General features: G+C 40.7%; 1 protein-coding gene across 1 annotated transcript; it reads left to right on the top strand.

Annotated features, from left to right (window-relative positions):
* The first annotated feature begins 3,171 nt into the window (after positions 1-3,171).
* On the top strand, positions 3,172-14,941 carry LOC134210643 (transitional endoplasmic reticulum ATPase TER94). The gene is made up of 5 exons (XM_062686800.1): positions 3,172-3,419; positions 4,144-4,246; positions 11,642-13,678; positions 13,758-13,912; positions 14,003-14,941. The coding sequence occupies exons 1-5, from the start codon at positions 3,403-3,405 to the stop codon at positions 14,100-14,102; spliced, it is 2,412 nt and encodes an 803-aa protein (XP_062542784.1). The 5' UTR covers positions 3,172-3,402; the 3' UTR covers positions 14,103-14,941.
* The last annotated feature ends 3,616 nt before the right edge of the window (positions 14,942-18,557 follow it).

The raw sequence follows: 18,557 nt of genomic DNA on the forward strand, positions 1-18,557 counted from the left end.
GAAAAAAGAGCCGTCGAATGACTGGTTTTGGTGCTAAAACTTAAATGTCCCCTTCAACAGGTTCCCCCGGGCCAATCCGTAGGTCCTGGAAGCGGTCAGAACCGTCAATTAACCATTTTATATTCATACTTCGCTTCCTGATCGAAAACCATTAAAAAAGAGCCGTCGAATGACTGATTTTGGTGCTAAAATTTAAATGTCCCCATTCACAGGTTCCCTGGGGACATCCCAGCGACTCCAGGATCCGTTTATTCAATTGGTTTTTTATTCTTGACACATTAGAGGCCTTCTAGAATAAAATTATAGTGGACGACCTATGAAAAAGCGAGATTCAAAAGATTTTGTGGCCTGATTCCTTTGATAAGTATCGATTGGAACCGATTATAAAGAAATGGCCATATCTCACTTGATTCTGGTCCGATTCCAAATCTCAATATATGGTTCCAATCAGCAAGAGCCCTACTTCATTTGTGGTTACTAATATTATTCAATTTTTAACCACAACTTCTCCTAATATCAACCTCAAATTTACGATTTTGAACCTACCTCCGAAAAACCCGGAATATCTCCGGAATCCGGTGGCCATAGTCGGTTCCATGGACATACCGTCAAACTGGATTAATTTTCTAGTTCGGGCATGCCTGAATTGTCAAAATCGGATGATAACTAAGATAGTTACAACACATCTAATTTTACCCAAAATTTGCCTATCCTAATTATTTTGTCCATCCCCTGTAGTTACCAAATACAGTCAATACGAAAAAATATATACGGACGGATCAAAAACATCGAATGCATGTGGCATTGGAATATGGTTCGAACAAAATAATGAAAAAATCAAAAGTAAAGTAAACAGCGCAATGTCTATAATGAACGTAGAACTCATGGCAATTAATACAGCAATGGATATAATTGAGACCAAGGAAGGAGAAAATTTTGTAATATGCTCAGATTCCAAATCAGCTCTAATTAGCATCAAAAACAAAAACACGAAAGATAACTTCATAATATCAAACATTATACACAAACTCAACAAAACAAATAAAACAATATACTTACAGTGGGTACCGGGACATAAAGGTATAACAGGTAACGAACACGCAGACAACCTTTCCAAAGAAGGTTGTACTTGTGAACAGACAATATACACACAAATACCTATAAATGACACTATAAATCTGGCCACACAAGAAACATTAGAAGACTGGTCAAAAGAGTACACAAAAATATCAAACGAAAAAGGAGTCAAACACTACAATCTACTTAAAAAACCAACATTCAAACCGTGGTTTGACAAACACGATCTAAACACTTCAGAAATAGTTACAATAGGAAGACTCAGATCATTCCATACACTGACTAAAGAAAAACTGTACATGTGGAAATTATCTATTGATGACAAATGCGATAGTTGTGGGGTAAAAGAAGATTCCACTCATGTTTTACTTCAATGCACAAAATATGCACAATCAAGAACAAAATTCAAAATTCTAACAGAACACGTAAACATAGAAAACCTACTTAGCCATGCAAATACTAAGGAATACCGAGAAATCTCTAACTTTGTAAAATCCAATAATATTGTATTCTAAAACTAGCACCGTGAAAATGATATTTTACTTTATCTAGTAATTCAAACACAATCACTGACGATTAATGATCAGTGCCATTGATTAATTATTCGAACAAAAAAAAACAATAAAGAGAGATCGCGTTCGATTTCTTAAAAAACGGGCGATATGAATGCCCTAAATACGCTTCACGACTTGACAACACTTGGCAGTATAGACTGGAAACGTCAGTCTGGCCACCCCGAGGAATTAGGTTCTGCAGCATGACGTCACGAATGAATTCGGTCCTCGTCAAATGAACTCTTTTGACAATTCAGTAGTACTTTCCACTGGCTCCGACGAGGACTTCGACAAGGTTCGAGTTCGTGATTGGTTGGCTGCCCCCGAGTCCAACGCGAAGTACTACTAATCTGTCATCAGTTTGAGGTTAGATACAGATGCTGCAGAACCTAATTAGGTTCTGCAGCATGACGTCACGAATGAATTCGGTCCTCGTCAAATGAACTCTTTTGACAATTCAGTAGTACTTCCCACTGACTCCGACGCGAACTCCGACAAGGTTCGAGTTCGTGATTGGTTGGCTGCCCCCGAGTCCAACGCGAAGTACTACTAATCTGTCATCAGTTTGAGGTTAGATACAGATGCTGCAGAACCTAATAGAGGAATAGAAGAAGAAGAAGACTTGTTTACTTTTTACTTCCATAAGAAGCAAGCAAAAAGTTCAAGTGCTACCAGTATTTTTTCCGCGATTTCATGCATTTTCATACGTTGCCAATTCGACAGTTTTTCACTCCTCCGGTCTCTGGTTATAGGGTTGCTAGGGTAAAATGCCCAATAGTGGACCCCTAACCAATAGTGGACCCTCCAGCCATTTTTGCATTATTACAGCACAATGTCAACATTTTGCTATGAAATTCCATCGGGAGAACCTACCTTACAGTCCTATGATTTGATTACATGCATTGGAAATGCTATGGAAAGTAAAATTAGATGATTTTTTACAATTCTATAAAAAATAAACACGAGAGTGTCCATTATAGGAATATTTTGGGGGGTCCATAATAGGGAAGAAGAACGTCCCGAAACGGGACATGAAAATCAAATGAAGTGTCGACTATAGGGAAGCAATTTCCTATTATGGACCCCCAAGGGGTCTACTATAGGGCGAATTCAGTTAGACTTTAAAATGTTAATTTTGACGAATAACGTCGTGTATTTGGGTGTTTTATGTATGTATCGAGAAGAGGAGATGCAGAGCTTGTTGTTCGATATCAAGAAGAATTAATATGTTGAAAATTTCTACTCCTTATGACAGGAAAAGCAAAATTCCGCTACTAGGGGGTCCACTATTGGGCATTTTACCCTATATAATATTATATATTATATTATTTAAATATTATGTTTAAAAGCCCCTCGTTTGAACATCGAAAATATGTCTCGCGACAACACACCGGCTTGTCTTTTTTGTCGACGATCATTCTCTCCCCGCACGACCACTCCGACAACGTCTTGCCCAAAAGCTCGCTGTCATCACCAAAAAACTCGACGACGAGTCACTTTTTGACGCTGTCATCGTCGTTCGTCGTTTTCTTTCGCTGTTCCTCGGCCGTTTGGTTCGTTCGCCTTCGTCGTCCAGTCAGTTGAGTTTTGGTGTTGGAAGAGTCATCGTTCTCATCAAGAGTGATCGGTTGGTTTTCTCGTCAGCAAGTTTTTCGACAGTGGAAAAAAAGAAAGCTAAAAATCTCTTTGTGATAAGTCATTAGCGCCGATAAGGATCTATTTTTTCAAACCTTCAATTATCAGCCCAAGTAGGGATTGAGTTCCGGAAACGATGGCCGAAGGAAAAAGGTAAGTGGCACGAAATTGTGAGCTCGATCTATGAAGACTAGATTTTCCCGACTGGTGATGGTGGCGCACCATTTGCTTCAATTTTCGCTTGTCATGATGTGTCCAAAGCGGACTCGTCTGAATCAGTTTTGATGACGGGGAAGTTGATAAACTCAGTGAATTTGCTAGAAACTTTGAATTTCACAAGATTTAGTAGAAATAATTGAATGGCTCATAAATAGTTTGAAGTTTATTGATTTTATCTAGAATGTTCCAAATTGTGTTGGTGTTACTTCATTTTGTTTTTGTGCCGGGCCTCGATTCCGAAGGGAACCAATCTGTCAGCATAAAATTATATAAACATTAGTTGCACCCGGAAGAACTGGTTTACGTAAACTTGATTAATAAAAAGTTCATAATAGTGCGTCAATCAATGGAAACTTGGATTCTTCGTCATCCTTGGGAAAAATCTAACCTGCAAATTTTCATCATTTCTCTCCCGGGGGTGAGATTTCCTTGTCACTGTGACACAAAGAAAAGTATAACGTCAAAAGGCTAATGACTCCTTTGCTTTTTCTCCATAGTCCCATAGCTATGTTGATTCAATGTTGCATTGCGAATTACATTGGCCAACATAATGATGTTTGCAATAATGTACCTCATTAATGAGTTTCCTTTCTTTCTTTTCATATGTTCCTCTACTCTGTGCTCTACTCATAAATGCGTCTGATGTTCACTAATGCAGCGAAGATCTAGCGACCGCGATTTTGAAGCGCAAGGATCGCCCAAACCGTTTGATCGTGGATGAAGCCGCCAATGATGACAATTCGGTCATTTCGTTGTCCCAGGTAAGGATGTTTTCGTCGATAAGAATAATTTAGATTGAACGAGTTAATTTGTGTCACAATAATCGCGATCACTAGGCAAATTTTCAAAGTATTGTTGGCGTAGCAACAAATTAGAATTCGGAAGTAGGGACTTATGTGAATCCAGCGCACTACTCCCGAAGTTGGGTAATTTGCCTGTACCTGGAGAAAAATCCTTCTTCGGTAGACAATGTTTGTAATGTAATTTTGAACCGGTGTAGACAATTTTTGATCTTCTTGCGTGTAGAGGCGTGGGATTTCCAGAAATCGCGAGTTCGATTCTAGGTCCGATCAAGAGTGCTTGCGGTTTAAACACATCCTCGGATTGCTGGTCTTAATGTATTCATCGGACTTGCTATTTCACACATGATATATATTCATGCAAATGGCAGGCATAGAATGATTTCAATTAATAACTATGTTGACTAATAGATCACCAAGTTGAAAAGCAAGCCGAGTTCCAGTTGAAATGTAGAGCCATTGAAGAAAAAGAAAAATATCTGGATTTAAAGCACTTGAGGTTCTCAGATATTTTATATAAATTCAAACAATCTCCATACTGCAGTACATAATATTTATTTTTACGCAAGTGAATTATGCGGTCATGGTACGCTTTCAGCAGATTTCATTTGTGTAAGTGTGTATTTCTATATATCATTAATCAATCCAGTTTCACTGATGAATTTAATTATTTAATTTAATTAGTTTTTTCTGCTCAGCCCTATCATTTGACAAAATTTCAAATATTATATTTTAGGTTGCAACTACTTCTTTGATCTTCGTACTTCCTGCATTCTATCAAAATATGTCTGATCGATAGCGTCACACCATTCTATCAAAATATGTCTGATCGATAGCGTCACACCACACGTGTCGCACATGTTAGATTGCCTATTAAACAAGTGTTGATGTGTAATCCTGGTATCTCCTATCCGTAGTCTTGTAAGGGCTCTTTGTTCTGTTGCTAAAAGACGACCAGACCATGGAAAAGTAGTTGATTTAGTTATTAACAGGAAGCATTCACTTTTCTGTCACTCGTTTTCCCAACTCATTTGTACGAGTTTTTGCTGACTCTTATTGCATCATCTCCAGGAACAAAAGAAGTTCGAAGTACGCCATTTCTACCATCCTTGTACCTTGTTGTTACCTGCGATTCCAACATGTCCTGGGATCCAACATAGCGATACATCTTTGTTCATTAGTACTTTTTCTATGCCTTGGACCCAAGGATGTTTAGTTCCGATCGTATTAATTCGTGGAATCATGCCATCCTAAAAGAAACAAATTGGAAAGAGTGAATTTGAGTTTAGCTTTTATTTGAATTTAGGATAAGTGCGATTGGACTACGGTTTTGAAATATTATTAAAGTTATTATTGCATTAGAATTGAAATGTAGCTTTGATCGAATTTAGGATAAGTGTGATTGAACTACGGTTTTGAAATATTTAATTTATTATTGCGTTGATTATCTACATTTCTAAAATTATGACGTACGCCCCAGTCCAACCAGGCCTTGGGGCTTATATTTACCTAAATGATCTGTTACCGGACGAAATACAGTATGAGTTGGAGCTACGAAACATGAACCTATCGTATGCCCCCATGGAGGAAGAGAAGTGAACTGAGAAGAATACAACTGGAGGAACTTAGAAACCCGACATCTATCTCGACCAGTAAGACCATTGAAGATGAACTCTCGGTCATCCAAGTGAAACTGGTCATGATTAGACAGGAATTTGAAATTCAAGGAGGCAAACAAGTGCTAATTTCTCGGCTTCGGCATATTAGGTTGAGGGTAATTAGACTTAATGCGGTCAACGAGAGACAAGTGAAGTTGAAAGAGGAGTTAATGGAGGAGATAGCATTTCTATTTGATACGTTTTGTAATCCAGATGATCGAACAGCGGTCATGTCTACTACACACCATGGGCGGACGTTATCGGCAAGGAATACAGGGGCTATTCCTAGGAACCCTGCATTCGAATTCCCCCAGTCACTAAATGAGCAGCGACCATCAGAGTGTGGACCTACTTCATCAACAGTGATAAGAGATAATGTCACTGGAGTTTCAAGAGACCCCACCAATTTACTCAAACGTCCACGGGTAGGATTTATCTCAAACTCAACCCAGAAATCCAATAGGACTCTGAATCCTTCGATTCGCTCCACTGACTCTCTCAACCAACTTTTTAAAGTTAGCGGTACCCAAATCATTCAGTCACCCCCTATGTCAACGAATACTCAGCCATATCCACCAGGATTACCCCAGTCGATCCATTCATCGTCTCTACCAATAAACACCGTACAGGAAACTGCAGCAGATGAGGCCAGTCCGGCCACTCCGACCATTGGAGAGAACACTAGACTCCGAGCCGAGGTCAGTCGGATTGTTGAGGATGTGTTATCAACCCAATTGGAGAATATAATGGTTCGAATCACACAAGGAATGCAAGAACTGCAGAGGAGGTCAACACAGCCTCCCGAGCTGGACGTAGAAGCTAGAGTCGGAAGGCAACCGCAGGACTTGTTTCAAGCTATGGATCACCAATCGAGGTGAACATACAACAGTGATGGAAGTGTACACCATCGACTCCAATCGTGTCAACCACGGCAGAATATTGGACTAGTCAATAAGCGATCCGACCAACCGAACCTCTACTCCAATTTTGATTAGCAGTGCCGCCGAACGACGTCACCCAGCAGAAGTAGAGATTCCACAGTCCGAGGATCATCGTTACTTGCCGAGAGCAGAGGATGTTTACAGAGACATGCGACCTCACCTCAACAAAATTCCGATAAACTTCAGTGATCCGAGATCCGAGGAGAATGTCCGTCGAAGAATAATTCCGTCAGAAATAATTCAGTGCCCGAGAGGGAGCTATTGAGTAAGGCTAACTTTCTCTTCCGACCTGAATCACCGGCGGAGATACCGAGACGATAAAAACACAGAAGCTCTTTGTTATTTATGCTACGAGCTGGATAAATCTGTATATCGTTCGTATGCCCAGAGAAGTCGCCCGTACAATGCTCATTGTTTGGATGAATACGATTATGAAACGGGCAGTCAGATGAACCGGAAATGAACGCACTATACAGAGGATGGTCAAGAAACGGTACAAATTCGGAGGAGAAGAGGGAAGTCATTCAGGACCCGTCTAACGGGTCGCAAAATTCAATACTTTGCTGGAATGGCCGTCAATTCGGGCATTATTGGAGGAACCGCAATAGTTCTGCCATGTATGTGGACAGCCGGAAGTTGTTGCGACGAACTGTCCAAACAATCATAGATATTCTCATTACGAGGCAAAAAACGCTACAGCGCAGGGAAACTAGGGAGTAACCCCTCGCCAATTGAAGATTCGACTCCCTTCGCAGAGAACTATGACAAATTTCCACCTGTTATGACCATCAACATAAAAGAGAAACGTTGTCCGTATGTAGCAGTCAATATAATAGGCACCTAAATCAGAGGTCTTTTAGATTCTGGAGCTGCGGCTAGTATATTGAGCGAAAAAACTATTGGAGAAGCATAATTTCCTAAAGACTGCAACTAACATCCGAATTCGATCTGCCGATGGAACGCCGCACGAATGTGTTAGTTTGGTGCACATCCCTTACACTTTCCAAGGAACCACAAAGGTGGTTTCGACCTTGTTCGTACCGAATTTAGCCAAAAAACTAATTCTTGGTAACGACTTCTGGAAAACGTTTCGAATAATGCCGGCATTGGAGAAAAATGGACAGCTTACAAGATTGGAAACCAATTGTGTCAGAATAGATCCATGGGACTTGAACTGCATTGATCGTTATTTCAACGAAGACGGCGCAGAAATCAACTTAGTCTTGGAACGATCTACGGAACTTTTTTGACCTACGTAGTTTAGACCTTCCGTCAGTGGAAACTCCTGACGATGCAAAATTGGATGGAATAACAACCGAGCACGACTTATCTACCAAAGAAAGGTCGGAACATCTTAAAATAGTCAACCACCTAAAAGGGGACGGAAAACTCGGCCGTACTTCAGTATTACAACCTAAAATTGATATCATGGAAGGAAAGAAACCGAAAAGGTCGCCAAGATACAGATAGTCACCTGCGATTGAAAAAGAAATGGAAAGAGAGTGAAACCAGTGAAAAAGTCTTCGGGTGAGTGGCGTCTTTGCCTTGAATGTCGTAGGGTAAACGAAGTCACCAAAAAAGAAGCTTATCCCTTCATGCAAGTCATTTTGGGTCGAATTGAAAAAGCAAAATACTTTTCAATCATTGTCCTGTCCAAGGCGTACTGGCAGATACCGTTAGCTTCAGAAAGCAGGGACTATACCTCGTTCCGAGCAGGAAAATCCTTTTACATGTTCAAGGTGATGCCGTTCGGATTAACTGGAGCACCAGTTACTCAGACTAAGCTGATGAACAGGGTCTTAGGTTTGGATTTAGAACCACAAGTGTTCGTGTATCTGGACGACATCGTGGTGACGTCCAACACCATAGGGCAGCATTTCCAGCTTCTAAGGAAGATCGCAGAACGTTTGAGAGCAGCTAACCTGTCGATAAGTATTGAAAAATCTAGATTTTGTCAGAAAAGGATATCTTACCTGGGATATATTTTATCCGAGGAAGGGCTGTCCATCGACAGTTGCAAACTGGACCCCATCCTCAATTACCCTGCTCCGCGAACTTTAAAAGAAGTGAGAAGATGGTCGGGATGGTCGGATTTTACAATCACGAATTAGCTGAAAAAGAATATGAGAAAATTAGCTTGGACCGAAAAAGCCGATCTGGCGCTAAACAGGATAAAGGGAATACTTACTTCACCGCCGGTTCTTGCTAATCCGGATTTTAACCAGCAATTTGTCATCGAGTCCGACGCATCGGCCGTTGCTGCAGGAGCTGTGTTGGTCCAATACCATGAGGGGGTTCGCAGGCCCATTGCGTTTTTCTCGCGTAAATTTTCCGCTACGCAAATGAAATATTCAGCAACAAAGCGCGAACGCCTAGCAGTGATACTCGCGATAGAGCCTTGGAGTTGGGCCCAGGGTGGCCAATACCATATCTGGATGTCATAATTCCATTCGTCTTCCAAAATGCTGAAATTTGATACCCATTTTGCCATAGTTTATGATATTTTGAAATTGGCCGATTTTGGTACCCCGGGAGGCATCCCCAAGGGCCTCGGAACTGGCCCCAAGTTGGCATTTGGACTGCCAAAATATCAAAATATTCATTTTGTGGGCCAGTGCACAAGTAAAAAGTGAGGTAACGCGACGCCACTGCATATTGCCATAGTTTGTGATATTTAGAAAATAACCAATTTTGGTGCCCCTGGAGGCTTCCCAAGTGCCTCGGAATTGGCTTATGGAATTGCTTAGACCGGCACCGGGAATTGAACCCAGCCACCCTCAGCATGGTCTTGCTTTGTAGCCGCGCGTCTTACCGCACGGCTAAGGAGGGCCCACAATCCCTACATACAATTCTACCAAAATGATATGAATTAAGACTAAAAAGCAACATTTTGTTGGACTTGGCCAAAAAAGGAAGTTGAGGTCAAATTTACTGCATCTGACCCAGTGACCCACCGGAATAACTCCGGATAAGATGACCACATCACAAGTTCCAACATGTATTCTGAATTCTGGGATCCGTACGAGCAGAACAGTGATAAAACCAGGCCAATACGACAAAAAATGACGGAATGGCAGTGATTTGAATTATTTTCCTTCACTCAGGCCGATACGGGTTAAGCAAAATTTCGATGCCGCTCAATTTATTGTCCACATTCTCCCTTCCTTATCTAATCATCATGCAGCTTCGTGTGGCACAAGCAATCATCTGTATTCCCTCCCCTAAACCTACACTAATAAAAATCCACACATTTTTATTGGCAAAAATCTAAAGAAATTTACAAATAAATGTTATGTGTGCGTTAATAACCACCCGCTATGGGAGAATCCACATAAAGGTTATTAGTTAATAACGGTTATGTGTGTTTCCACATATATGCTATGCGAATTCACATAGCCGTTATGTGGGAAATGCTATAGTCAAAATTTATGTGTGCCACACATAATGGATATGATTGGATTTTTGTCAGTGTAGTCCAAACTTTTTGAAGGATTAACAGTGGTAGCATAGAACACTGAGTTGAAGAGCAGGCCAATTTCCATTTGGAATATAGTACTGATCTGGGAGGGAGCTCTCGATACTACACATCAAATAAAGTATATACTGTCGTCATGCAACAAGTAAATTTTCAACAAGAAAAAACAATCAACGTAGGCGCCACATGAAATGACTAAGTTCTGTTTTGCGTGTTATTGTTGTTATATTGCCTTCAAAAATTTGCTTGCCGAGAGTTTCGTTTTCGGCTCACACTGACAGCTAGATTTCGGCTCGGCTTGACACACACATTTTTCGTATCTGTTTCTCCCTCCCAGGTACTGATCATGAGCATGATGATTGTGCATTTCGTAGTTGCTACTCCGTGATTGATCAGACCAATCCCAATTGCATAGTGAACCAATGGATGAAAGCATGGGATTTGCTCTTCATCCCCAATGTGCACAGTCCGAGAGTTCTAGAAATTTGGAATGGTCGATAACGGCGCTGGCCACGTCCTCACGGTTTATCGGGGATAGGAACGAATTGATTATGCAATCACTCGCCCATTGCAAGTCGAGAACACCTCTGCACTCGCCACGAGTTCCTGCGGATTTTTTATTGGAATCTGAGGGTAAGGTTCTATGGCAGAGGTTCGTCTTGGTTAACGGGTTGCCAATGTGATATTAATGAAAGGGTGGTCTATTCTAATTGGATGCCGAAACGAGCTTTTTCGCTCATTTCAAATTCTTACAGTTCCTGCAGGAACTAGTTAAATTGTTGGTTTAGGATAGCAGATGGAAATGGTATAAAACTCCATTTCCGGTTCTAGTGATTGCTAGAACATGACTGCCGTAATCTGACAAAGTGACGTATACGCCAAATAACATTTTTCTGTTAAACAACTCGATGAGTACTATTCGCTAACACCTTTTTTTGAAAAATGGCGTATACGTCACTTTTTCAGATTACGGCAGTTGAGAAATATATGAAAAGATACAAAGTAGGAGGAATGGAACGGGCTTGAGAATTTTCATTTGGAATAGAGTACTATTTGGCGTGACCACCCTCATTCGGATCAGACAAGAATCAGATGTTTACCCTATTTAAAGAGGATATCAATAAAATGTTCTACATTGTCAGAAGTATTCAGACACTAAACTGTGCAACATGTCTTTTAGTTATGGTCTCACCGAAATATTATCACGGTTATTACACTATTGAATAAGAAGAAGAATAATAAGTAAACTAACACCATTATTTTCTCTATCTCCCATCACCAGGCGAAAATGGACGAACTGCAGCTGTTCCGAGGTGACACGGTTCTGCTGAAAGGTAAGCGCCGCAAGGAAACGGTTTGCATTGTGCTGTCGGATGAAAACTGTCCCGACGAGAAGATCCGCATGAACCGCGTGGTGAGAAACAACCTGCGTGTGCGCTTGGGTGACGTCGTGTCGATTCAGTCCTGCCCGGATGTCAAGTACGGCAAGCGGGTGCACATCTTGCCGATTGACGACACCGTCGAGGGTCTGACCGGTAATCTGTTCGATGTTTACCTGCGTCCGTACTTCCTGGAAGCCTACCGGCCGATTCACAGCGATGACACCTTCATCGTGCGCGGTGGAATGCGTGCTGTTGAGTTCAAGGTGGTCGGTGCCGATCCGTCACCGTACTGCATTGTGGCCCCGGAAACGGTCCTCCACTGTGAGGGCGATCCAATTAAGCGCGAGGAGGAAGAGGAAGCGCTTAACGCGGTCGGATATGACGACATCGGTGGGTGCCGCAAACAATTAGCCCAGATCAAGGAAATGGTGGAGCTTCCTTTAAGACATCCATCGCTGTTCAAGGCGATCGGTGTGAAGCCTCCAAGGGGTATTCTCATGTACGGTCCTCCAGGTACTGGTAAAACACTGATTGCCCGGGCCGTCGCCAACGAAACGGGTGCATTCTTCTTCCTGATCAATGGTCCGGAAATCATGTCCAAGCTGGCCGGCGAATCCGAATCTAATCTGCGAAAGGCCTTTGAGGAAGCTGAGAAAAATTCGCCAGCTATCATCTTCATAGACGAACTCGATGCAATCGCTCCAAAACGTGAGAAAACTCACGGTGAGGTGGAACGTCGTATCGTGTCGCAGCTGTTGACGCTTATGGATGGCATGAAAAAGAGCTCGCACGTGATTGTCATGGCTGCCACCAATCGGCCAAACTCGATCGATCCAGCACTGCGTCGTTTTGGACGATTCGATCGTGAAATCGATATCGGAATTCCGGACGCCACAGGACGTTTGGAAGTGCTGAGAATTCACTCCAAAAACATGAAGCTGGCCGATGACGTCGATCTGGAACAGATTGCCGCTGAATCGCACGGTCATGTCGGTGCCGATTTGGCATCACTTTGCTCGGAAGCCGCCTTGCAGCAAATTCGTGAAAAGATGGACTTGATCGATCTGGAAGATGATCAAATCGACGCTGAGGTCCTGAACTCATTGGCGGTTTCGATGGAAAACTTCCGTTATGCTATGACCAAATCGAGCCCATCGGCTCTGCGCGAAACGGTTGTCGAAGTGCCAAACACCACATGGCACGACATCGGAGGTCTGGAGAATGTCAAGCGTGAGTTGCAAGAATTGGTGCAGTACCCGGTTGAGCATCCAGATAAGTTCTTGAAATTTGGCATGCAACCATCGCGTGGTGTTCTGTTCTACGGACCTCCTGGATGTGGTAAAACTCTCCTAGCCAAGGCTATTGCAAATGAATGTCAGGCCAATTTTATCTCGGTTAAGGGACCGGAACTTTTGACTATGTGGTTCGGTGAGTCTGAAGCCAACGTTCGTGATATTTTCGACAAGGCTCGTTCGGCTTCGCCTTGCGTGCTGTTCTTCGACGAGTTGGACAGTATCGCCAAGTCACGTGGCGGCAACGTAGGTGATGCTGGTGGTGCCGCTGATCGTGTTATCAACCAGATTCTAACGGAAATGGATGGTATGGGAGCGAAGAAAAACGTCTTCATCATCGGGGCCACCAATCGTCCGGATATTATCGATCCAGCCATCTTGCGTCCTGGTCGTCTAGATCAGTTGATCTACATTCCGCTGCCGGACGATAAATCCCGTGAGGCTATTCTGAAGGCCAATTTGCGCAAGAGTCCTGTGGCGGGCGATGTCGATTTGACGTACGTGGCCAAGGTGACCCAGGGATTCTCCGGTGCTGATTTGACTGAAATTTGCCAACGTGCGTGCAAGTTGGCCATTCGTCAGGCGATCGAAGCCGAAATTCGCCGGGAGCGAGAACGCACCGAGAAGCAGAGTTCTGCGATGGATGTAAGTATAATGGAGGACTGTTATTTTGAAGTCCCTAGACTTTGTTTTTATTCTTTGTTTGTATTCGTGTGACACATAGATGGACGAAGAGGATCCAGTGCCGGAAATCACTCGAGCTCACTTTGAGGAGGCGATGAAATTTGCCCGTCGGTCAGTGTCCGACAATGATATCCGCAAGTACGAGATGTTTGCGCAAACGCTTCAGCAGTCGCGTGGATTTGGAAACAACTTCAGGTAAATCTAAGGGTTGTGTTTTTATGTTAGCTACCCACTGACAGCTTTTAGCGAGTTTGTTTCATAACATTGAACCTTATCATCCTACAGATTCCCGGGTGGCCAAGGTGGTTCCAGCTCACAGGGACAGGGATCGAGCCAACCGACGAGCAATCCAGCCGACAACGGTGATGACGATCTCTATAGTTAGACAGTTGTGCGAACGCCATTTGCGTTGTGCAACGAAACATGTTCGATTCGTAGAATATCAAATGTGCGAGAATGTCCATCCGTAACGCGCCCATTCCCCATTGCTAGCAACAGGTCAGATACCCAACAACATATACAGGAACAAACACAACCCGGAAACCGATCAGTTTGACTTGTTCACTGTCTAGCTCTACCCTCTAATTCTTATCTGCTGATCCTAATCAGTAGAATAGGACGCCGTTTCCGAGGGCCATCCATTAACAATTGATTGCAATACATAAATGCATCCAGACATTAGATACTTTCTTAAACTATGAAGATTTACCATAAGGCAAGTTATCTTTTTATAAAAATAGTAAACCTTTAGGAGATCAAACCAAACAAGAAAAAGGATATGGTCAACCAGTAGAGAAGTCCCTGTCTGTATCTTCCTGTTCATATTTATTGGTTCATTGAATAAAACACCCACTCTTTGTTGAATTGTTCCAACAGTAATTTCCCCATAGCGTATTTTATCCAACTACCTACTCACAATTTTATAAACAAACACGTTCTCTTTGGTGTGACATGATCGGAACACATTTCTCGTCATCAAGAAGGTGGCTTGGTGATTGGTTGCGGGAAGGGAGGAAATTTAGTGCAAAAGTTTCTTCTCCGCAGAGGACGCAGAACATTATTAATTTAAATTTAATTAACTAGGTATCCTCTACACTTACGTAGGACGAAGCAGAAGCTCTAGGCATAGTTATGACGATTGATCAAGAGAGTTTGAAATTGTAAGGTGATTAAATATTGAAGCAAAAAAAAATGATAATAAAATAGATCTAAAATGTACAAAAACAGTTCCAATTAACGATTTAAAACGAAAAAGCCTTGCATAGGGAGAATTTTTCTTTCACCTTTATTAGTACCGTCAAACGGGGTGACTTGCAACACTTGGGTTTTCCACAAGTTTTTGTTTTCACAATAAAAATATACCCAAACATTGACTTATGTCATCACGCATCTCTAGTTTACATTGTATTTGTTGTGCCTAGTTGGTATTTAGGTGCAAATATAACTCACTGTTGTTTTTTTGTATTATTTTGTGAAACTGTTTCGTCAATTGAAAGTCGAACGTCGTAAATCGTAAGTTCGTATAGCAAATTGAAAATTATTTCACCAAAATCGATCCCCTCTCCGGTTACAGTATCTAATTAGTTATGTAATTCCGCAAAAACTATAAAATAATAAAATTGTTTGTTTTTGAAATATCAACTTTTTTGAAATTTGACCCCCTGCGGGGGACTTGCAACAGCCGATAGTTTTATTTTTCAAAAACTGCTGATTCAGTTATTAAATATTTTTTCTTTAAACTAGCATTGATTTTATGTTACAGAATTCCTTTAGCATGCCGCGAAACTACAAGAAACCTGCAGGAAGTCGCATGTATGCTAATTTTTCAAAGAAAACTTTGATGAAGGCAGCGGTAGAAGTTAAAAAACAAATTGTTTATCCGGGAAGCCGCTTGGCGTAAGATTTATCCCCAACAACAATTTCACATTATCTAAACACAGAAAACAGTAAAAATAAGGCTTAGGGTGGTCAAACAGTGTTGAATACCCAAGAAGATTCAACACTTGTGGATGGTTTGCTGCTTGCTGCGGAAATGCCTTTTCAAAATAATGATCTTAAAATAATCGTGGTAATTTGGATGGCGGGGAAAAACAACTATCCATAGAATGACTGATGGTGACCCCATTCTTAAACCGACATAAAGCACTTTCAAACCTATGACTTAAAAATATTAATCGATCCGTTGAAATCGTAAAAAAAGCGGAATGAGGGGGGGGGGTGATCCCTAAAGTAAGGCTCCTGCATTGACAGTAGTGAAGAATGACCCAGGATGAAAAATTAATAAAATCAATTTGTTTTAAATCATGTTAAAATTCAATTTGATAAAGTGTTGCAAGTCACTCCGCAGTAGGGTGTAACAGTGTCGTCAAGTAACAATAACAGTGTCGTCAAGTGTCAGAATTGGAACAGAATCGTCTGTCAGTTCCATACAAATGCGCGTTCCAAACGAGCAGGAGACCTGTCAAACGTGGCACATGACGTTACTCTTCTTATAGGACTCTAGCAACACCCATCATTTTGATATTATTTTCATATTTGTATTATTGTTGTATATCTGATTACTTGTCTAATCACTAATATTAGGACACATCAAAAGTATCATGCACCCCTATTCTGGTTTACGGACGAACGAAACTTTCGAACGAATGCAGTTCGTTCGAATCGTTTCCCCATTTGATTTTGCTGGCGTAAACGAGAATGCACATCAACTTTCGTTCGAAAGCGCGTTCGTACGTAAACAAGAATAAGGGTGATGTACTAAAAGAAAGAAAAAATCCTTTAAATTCAGAGTTATTGAGAGAGAAACTTGAAAAGTGTTGCAAGTCACCCCGTTTGACGGTACCGTGAAGTACCCTAATTTCGCGCACTTAAGATCTGACAAAGTACAGTATCTGACAGAACCTGGCTATCATGGACATCGTATTATTTGGTGGAATGTTCAAACATATTATGTTTCAACATTTCACCAAATAATGTGATGTCCATTAGGGTGGGACAAAATTTTATTTTCACTTCCTGCATGGTTTTTGCACGCCTCTTGGGTCCCATAATGCATGTGCGAAATTTCAGATCAATCGGTGAAACTATATTTTAGCGCCGGCGATTTTAACTTTCCATAGGATTTACTATGGGGAAATTTACCTTTACAAAGAAAAAATCCTCAAGGTGTCCCATTATTCTCTAACGATAAATCGATCTAACTACATCATAGAAAATTTTACCAGCTAACTTTCATTGGAAGACCGCAAAGTGATCCGACGCTCGTGAAAAATGTTATTTACATAAAACTAATTGCTGTATGAACGCAAGGCTCACTGCACTTTTTGTTAAAGCATCACTGCCGTCTGCTGCTTGCTGATGTTTGCACGAGGTACCACTTTGCGTAGAGGATTCGCTTTGCATGAATGAAAAAATGGGTTACTAGGGATACGTTTACTGGCTTTGCTGCATGAGGCTTCGTCCAACTATAGGTAGAATAAATTCAACCAAATTTCAATGAAGGTGTGATTTACAAAAAGAGGCATGTAACGCACACTTTTCACACACAATGCAACGATGCGACTATAGATGCGAGGTATAGGTTGCGGCCTCTCATTCGCGACGTCAATAGTTCAAAGCTAGTTTAAACGGGGATTTTTTTGGGAGTGGTAATCTTTTTGAAATTCTTTATTGTATTCCCAAATTCTAACTATCGAGAAGATTTCCAGTATTTCTAAAATATTTAGATAAGATGCACAGATAAAAATATGTTGTGATTTTAAATGTATTTTCATGCACATATTTGAAGCATGCAAATAAACGCAATATTCAATCGATTTTATTGTTCCTTGAAAGCGAATTAAATTCAAACTGTGCTTGTAAAACTCAGTCAAATTGAATTGAATATCAAATGTTAATTCGTTTGAAAGAATTAGCTACAATTTTACAAGTCGTTGAATTTTCAAAACTATTTGCCGTGTACTTGTTTGCATGAGAGATGATTTTCACATCAAAATCACATCACATTCCATTTTAAATCGACGTCACATCATGGATATTCAATTAAACAAATTTAGCAAAGAAATCAATTATACAATTCTGCAAATTAAATTATAACGATCTTATAGAAATAGATAATATATTTTCCCATAGAAAATAATTTGAAAACACTTAAAATGAATCTATTTGAAAGGTTGTTTTGAAATGGCTCTTGTCTCAAATCTTCTATATATCTTCTTCTTCTATATACATAAAAATGAATTTCTGTCTGTCTGACCCTTATAGACTCGGAAACTACTGAACCGATCGGCGTGAAAATTTACATGCAGAGGTTTTTGGGGTCGGGGAAAGTTCTTAAGATGGTTTGAGACCCCTCCCCCTTTTGTAGAGGGGGGCTTCCATACAAATGAAACACACATTTCTGCTTAACTCGAGAACTAATCAGAGAATAAATCAATTGATTTAGATTGATTAGGCGAAACAAAGTTCGTCTGCTAGTATATTAATGAACAAGTGATTTTTTAAATTTTGGTTTGAAGCATATTTATTAATCTATCTTATGTCACATTCCTACATATGAGCTCAAATATTCGTGTACAACATCAACGGTGATATTAAGAACTATTTTCACAGTAGTTCATTATTTTAAAATATAACTATTAACTATCAACATCATTACTGTTTAGATGTAAACTAAATAAATAAATCATCATAATTTTAAAAAAAATACACAGCTGGCAGAATAGTTTGTATGAAAGTCAAAGAAATACCCTCTGAAAAATAGAAAATTAGTTATAATAATTCAAGTCTTTGATTTGAACTATTGGTATATCAATCAATCAAATATCAAAGAAGCAAAGCA

The sequence above is a fragment of the Armigeres subalbatus genome, chromosome 2 (assembly GCF_024139115.2).
Source record: "Armigeres subalbatus isolate Guangzhou_Male chromosome 2, GZ_Asu_2, whole genome shotgun sequence".
NCBI lineage: Eukaryota > Metazoa > Arthropoda > Insecta > Diptera > Culicidae > Armigeres > Armigeres subalbatus.

Excerpts from the sequence above, each read along its gene's own strand:
- LOC134210643 (XM_062686800.1), top strand. Across the intron at positions 13,679-13,757 it reads AGCAGAGTTCTGCGATGGAT|ATGGACGAAGAGGATCCAGT; the intron begins GTAAGTATAATG and ends TGTGACACATAG. Across the intron at positions 13,913-14,002 it reads GGATTTGGAAACAACTTCAG|ATTCCCGGGTGGCCAAGGTG; the intron begins GTAAATCTAAGG and ends ATCATCCTACAG.